Below are 6,718 nucleotides of genomic sequence, written 5' to 3' on the forward strand. Positions count from 1 at the left end.
ATTTTCAAATATATTTACCAAAATCCCACGGATGTACTTCATATCTTCTATGTCCAAAAAAATACAAAAGGGTGACTGTTTGATCAGCACTATGTGTCGGTCATGTAAAATAACAGAGCCTCCATGCGTTCCTTTCTTCGTGGATGGTTGAAAAAAACTTTTAAAGTGACCGAGGATACTGTTCCAATGTAGTTTCTGTCCAACATCAACTGAACCCTATACTTTATAAAAATAAAAAAAATTTAAATGATACTAGTTCAGCTTCTCAATATCACAGAGTTTGTAAAATGATAACCTTTACAGCTAATTGATGTGGAGAGGATGATGATACACCCGATCGACGTCTTTGCGCCATTATGATACTAGCTGATTAATGTAAACCCTAGAATCCTTCACTGATGACTCACGAACACTCCTGGTTTTTAATTAAACTGAAATGCTAGATAGATGCCGCTTGAGAAAAACTCGAACTGATGGCTCACGAACACTAAACTAGGGTTTCACAAGACGGAGCTACACTCGCATGTCACGAAGGAGGGAGGTACCCTAATGATCGTTTTTTTTTTAATATCAAAGTTTTTTAAAAATATGGTTTGGATGCCTGGGAAATGAAGACTGATCAGAGGAGTTGGCGGTAGGGTTATATTCAGTAATAAACATCACTTACCTGCGCCTTTTGGTAAATACAAAACCGTGATGCGCTTTTTGATAAATACATTAAACGTAGTACGCCTTTTGGTAAATTACCGAGGTTTATAAAGTTGAGATGCATGCAAGCACGTGTGTATATATATACACACACGTGTTCTATGCGTCTCGCATGCACTCGGGTATGCACGAGGAGTCGTGCAAAATATTATATATATACATACAAGAATAATATTCTGCACAATTTACCTTATACAGTGGGTGACAACATACGATGATATAATGTGATCAATTTTTTTTTTTTTTGTTGTAGATCTAGACATTACCAAATTTTATATATACATATACAATAATATGTGACAGTTTACGTGGATGATCTGATACGATAAATTTTTTTTTTTTATTTCCCTCTCTCATCTGCATCCAACACTTTTCTCTCTCCTACATGTAAACCAATACCACCTTAGTGTTGATTTCTATAAACCAGTGCCACCTTACATACAGGAGAGAAAAAAAAAATTATATGTATAGGTATATTCTATCAACCATGAGTTTCTCAAACTTTAACTTGGCTTTAATTTGATATCGACCGAGTTAGTCTGGGAACATCATCAGGGGGGGGGGGGGCTAGCGATCGCCCCCCCTTGTCGGCGGTGGAAACCCTAGTATTATGGGGTTCTATCGATGGAGATGGAGGATACCACCTCTTGTTTATCATGATCGCTTCTCTATACTTAAATTCCTGGATCCACCGCTGAACATCATCATGCAATTTCACTAGATGATTTGCTTCCTTGAATTTTGATTGCAATTGCAATTACAACAACAATAGTATTCATATAATTATAAACCCTACAAGACTTGCTCATTGTGTCGGCGAGATGAAAAGACCAATGGGTCATCACTAGGCAACTGTGGACTAAGGTCCATGGATGGATTGGCATTAGATCATAGATTCACACGGTGGCTAGCCTATTTCGAGCTTCCCAAAGGTAGTTCTATGGCAAAGGATGTGTGGTGAAGGTGTGTTCCTTGTTGGTCTCTTGTATGATTTATCTCTTATGGTAAGCCAGAGAGTTTGAGAGACTTGAGCCTAATGTTGAAAACATGTTTCGGAAAGCGCACACTCATGTCTACCGATTTATAGACATCTAGTGCTTGTATATCCTCTTTAGTTTATTTATATGTTTAACATTCAAAAAATAAAAATCCTTCATACATTAGTCTCGATCATCATTCATAGCGCTTCATGGATGACATGAACCAAATTGGCGAAGGAAACATAATTTCATATGGTAAGCAACAACACTTAAAATTTGCTTGTTTCAAATCAAAGAAGGCAATATCCGGATTTGTTCTACCCATATTCGCATTGTGTCTTGATCCTTCCCAAATGTCGGTGAAGTAGATACAATTTGTTTTGAGTCAAGCAATATCTTGGACGGATAATAAATAGGCATTATTCATGCCTATAAAAATAGATTTGTTTCCTAAACATCTAATTCCATCCCAACAAGAACTACTCTCACAATTATATTATACTTGAAAATCATAAATCCTACTCTCTCACGCTTTGTTGCATCATCAGAATCATCTTCATAAACCAAATGTGTACGTCTCAAAATTTGGAATACTTCGGCGCTTAAGAATGTTAAGTACTGATCATGATATTTACGGATTAAAGATAAGAAAGAGCTAGAGAATTCAATGTCATCATCTAATGATAACTCTTGATTGGATCATCAGCACTTATGTCTAAAAGAGATAAAAGAAAATTATCAGAATTGACCAGATCAAATCATCAAATTAAATCAAATTAGTATTTAGATTATTTTAATAATTCTATTATAATTATTAGAATAATTCTGTTATTTATTAATTGGTCAATTAACCAAGTACTTTTTGAACATTATATATTGTATTGTCGTTAGGATAAATATCAATGAACAGTAGATTTTATTACTCTCATATTATTACTCTCATCTGATCATATTTCTAATTTTCCATTTGAAATAATTCATTCTGATGTTTGGGGCCCTGCACCTATTTTGTCTAATCAAGGTTTCCAATATTATGTTACCTTCATTAATCATTTTAGTAAATATACTTGGCTCTATCTTATGAGAAGGAAATTTTATTTATTTGATATATTCTGTAATTTTCAAATTTAAGTTGAACGATATTTTAATCGTAAAATACTTTCTTTTCATTCTGATTGGGGAGGCGAATATCAAGCTCTCCATCGTCATCTTGTCTCTTGTGGAATTGTTCATCGAGTTTCTTGTCCTCACACTCCATAACAAAATGACTTTGCTAAGAGAAAACATAGACATATAGTTGAAACTGCCTTAACTCTTCTTCATCATACTTCAGTTTCGCGTAAATTTTGGGATGAAGCTGTTAGCACTGCAGTATATCTCATAAATCGACTTCCTACTCCATTGCTTAATCATAAGTGTCCTTTTGAAAAATTTTATAATCAAACCCTTGATTACACTTTCCTTCGAATTTTTGATTGTGCATGTTATCCATGGTTACACCCCTATTCTAAACACAAACTTGACTCTCGTTCACTACAATGTGTTTTTCTTGGTTATAATAATTTGCACCATGATTATCGTTGCTTGCATATGTAAGGAACTAGTTGCGCTAAATATGCAAACGCACGGCGGAAAATACTAGTTCCTCTAGAAGATCTATGCGAAGGGAAACAAGATTATATACTAAGTTTCTAAGAGCATGAAATTATACCTTTGTAGCGTGCATACGATCTCCCGACAGCTCGGATCTCAGCACGATCAAGCGTCCGTGCCTCTTTCGATATCCACACGAACAAGTGTTCCTCCGTTTGTCTCACAAACTCACAAAGATGGAGAAGAAAAATACTTATGATTGAACAATAAAAAAATGAACTGGAAAATTCTAATTCGGCATGAAATTAAAAAATTTTATTTTAAGAGTAACAATAAAATTTTAAAATTATTTTGTTTTGAAATTAGTAATCCGGTGAGATTAATAGAAATAAAGATATATGATTTGATAAGGAAGAATCTACACACAGAAAATTATTAAGAAGGTTTTTTTACAGTCGATAAAATAATATATTTTATATTTTTTTATGTGAAGGATTAAAAAAAAAAACTCATGTAAGCTCTACTGCCTACCTTTCTCTTCTCCTCCTCTCCCTTCCAAATCTCCCTATTCCAATTTCCCAGATCCCCTATTTTCCTACTCTGTCTCACTTTGTTGTTTCTTTCAGCCAAAGTTTAAATTTTGACGAGCAATTTTCTATAAAGGGGCGAACTTTTGAATTCAGCAAGGAAGAAAAAGAATAGACTTGTTATACAGTACGAAATCCTTCATCCAGAACTCCCTCCCTCATGCCGAAGAAGAGAAAGGCGGCCAACTGTAAGAAGACAGCCGTCGCCACCTAGATCTTCCTGCTATAGGTTAATTCTTCCTCCTCTTCTTTCTCCTCCATTCTACTTCTAATGGTTGTTTTCCTATTAGAACTCTTTTTTCTTCGTGCACGTGAATCTTAATATAATGGTAATCACAACGGCAAGACACCGCCTCCACCTGAGGAGATTAAGAAGTATGATGGCAGATCTACCGTGTCTTCTTCCTCTACGTTTTTGTCCCCTCGAGTGCATCATTGCTCTCGATCTATCGAAGAGTCTCTCGCCACTTGTACCCAACGACGGATGCAGGGGGGCGTGAGTAGGTGCGGAAGCACCCCTGGCTTCTGACAATATATATATATATATATATATATCATGATTAAAAAATAAAGGGTATAATTATAATTTTTAAAATTTATTATACTTTTTCACAAAAGTGTCATAAAAACACTTTTTCTCTTCCTTTCTCATTACCGATCCTTTTCCAACATGCAGCAGCTTTCGTTTTCTTAAAGAGCACAGAAGTTTCCAAGTTGCTTGGTTTAAAAAATTTTCATGGTTAGAGTACAGCATATCAAAAGATGCAGCTTTTTATTTTTGATGTTATCTCTTTAAAATTTCTCATAGAGGATGTCGAGTTGGAGATGAGGTATTTACTAATTCAGGGATGACTAATTGGAGAAAAGCAATGGAAGTATTTAATACGCATGTTGGTGGTGTAGCTAGTGTTCACAATGATGCAAGAACACAACTTGAGACTTTTCAAAATCAACGACAAAGTGTGTCACATTTACTACAAGCACAAGGGCGTGGAATGGAGGTTGCATATCGCACTCGATTAACGACAACTTTAGATGTTACACGCTTTCTTTTAAAACAAGGTTTGCCTTTCCGTGGACATGACAAGTCATTGAGTTCCTCAAATAAAGGTAACTTTCTTGAATTGATTGAGTGGTATACCCAAAGAAATGATGAGGTTGCCAAGACCATGAATGAAAATGCCCTTGGAAATAATCAAATGAAGTCTCCAATAGTCAAAAGGATTTAACATGGGCTTGTACTGCTGAAGTCACAAATGTCATTTTTAATGATATAAAAGACAATATATTTTCTCTTATGGTTGATGAGTGTCGAGATATTTCAGTCAAAGAACAAATGGGAATTGTTTTAAGATACGTGAACAGACATGGATGTGTCATTGAAAGATTTCTTGCTATTGTACATGTGTCTGACACTTCTGTTATTTTTTGAAGAAGGCTATTGATGAATTGTTTGCAAAACATAAGTTGTCATTATCAAGATTGAGAGGTCAAGGATACAATGGAGCTTCAAATATGCGAGGTGAGTATAATGGATTGAAGGCTCTTATATTGAAGGAAAATTCATCTGCAAGGTATGCCCATTGTTTTGCTCATCAACTTCAACTAGTTGTTGTTGCAGTTGCTAAAAGCAATCGAATTGTGAGTGATTTCTTCCAATATGTTACTATGATTGTGAATATCACTGGTACTTCATGCAAAAGAAAAGATAAGTTTAGACAACTTGAACATGATAGACTTGTAGAATGTTTGGAGACAGGAGATATTGTTAGTGGCAAAGAAAAAAATCAGGAAATTAGTTTAAAACGACCAGGGGATACTCGTTGGGGTTCACATTACGTGACTATTATCCGTTTGATGTCTACGTGGACTTCTGTTTTACAAGTGCTTGAAAATGTGTATGATGATGGTACTAATGATGATAATAGTGGTATCGCCACCAGTTTGATTGATAAGATGGACAGTTATGAATTTGTGTTTGTGATGCATTTGATGAAATCTTTATTGGGAATTACAAATGAATTGTCACTTGCCTTACAACAAAAGGATCAAAACATTGTATTGGCTGTCAGTTTGATCAAGATAATGAAAGATTGATTACAAAAATTGAGAGAGGAAGGACGGGAGAATTTTTTGGACGTCGTCAACAAATTTTGTAGTAACCATATGATCCCAGTATCGAATATGGAAGAAAATATGAGAACTCATGGTCGCAGCAGACGTAATGGACAAATGATTACTAATTTTCATCACTATCGTGTTGAAATTTTTTGTCAGGTATTATTTTTAAATATTTTATTGAATTTTATTTTTTTAATAATGTTTTTTATTCATTTTTTTATTGTTACAATATTAGGTTCTTGATATGATGGTTCAAGAGATGAATAATCGGTTTTCAGAATCAAGTACGGAGGTACTTACTTGCATTGCTTGCTTAGATCCAAAGGACTCTTTTTCTCAATTTGATATTGGTAAGCTACTTCACCTTGCTAAACTTTATCCGGAGGACTTTTCATTGGCTGATCGTGTAATACTTGAGGACCAACTTGAGACTTACATGCAAAATGTATGAGATGAATTTTCTATGATTGAAGATTTGAGAAGTCTTGCTAAAAAGAAGGTTGAAACGAGCAAGAATACAATTTTTTCATTGGTATATCGTTTGATCGAGTTAGCATTAGTTTTACCGATTGTAACTGCTTTTGTTGAAAGAGTTTTTTTTGCGATGAAAATTATCAAGACTGATTTGCATAATAGGATGGAGGATGAGTGGATGAATGATAGTTTGGTAGTATACATGAGAAGGATATTTTTGCTGCAATTGAAAATGAACAAATTTTACAACATTTT

General features: G+C 34.7%; 1 protein-coding gene across 1 annotated transcript; it reads left to right on the forward strand.

Moving 5' to 3' along the window:
- The first annotated feature begins 4,716 nt into the window (after nt 1-4,716).
- Nucleotides 4,717-5,965, forward strand: LOC122000972. The gene is made up of 2 exons (XM_042555502.1): nt 4,717-4,869; nt 5,303-5,965. Exons 1-2 carry the CDS (start codon nt 4,717-4,719, stop codon nt 5,963-5,965), a joined length of 816 nt encoding a protein of 271 aa, XP_042411436.1.
- The last annotated feature ends 753 nt before the right edge of the window (nt 5,966-6,718 follow it).

Source organism: Zingiber officinale, chromosome 1A (genome assembly GCF_018446385.1).
Source record: "Zingiber officinale cultivar Zhangliang chromosome 1A, Zo_v1.1, whole genome shotgun sequence".
NCBI lineage: Eukaryota > Viridiplantae > Streptophyta > Magnoliopsida > Zingiberales > Zingiberaceae > Zingiber > Zingiber officinale.

Excerpts from the sequence above, each read along its gene's own strand:
- LOC122000972 (XM_042555502.1), top strand. The coding sequence starts at position 4,717 with ATGACTAATTGGAGAAAAGCAATGGAAGTATTTAATACGCATGTTGGT. Across the intron at positions 4,870-5,302 it reads CACAAGGGCGTGGAATGGAG|AAGGCTATTGATGAATTGTT; the intron begins GTTGCATATCGC and ends TATTTTTTGAAG.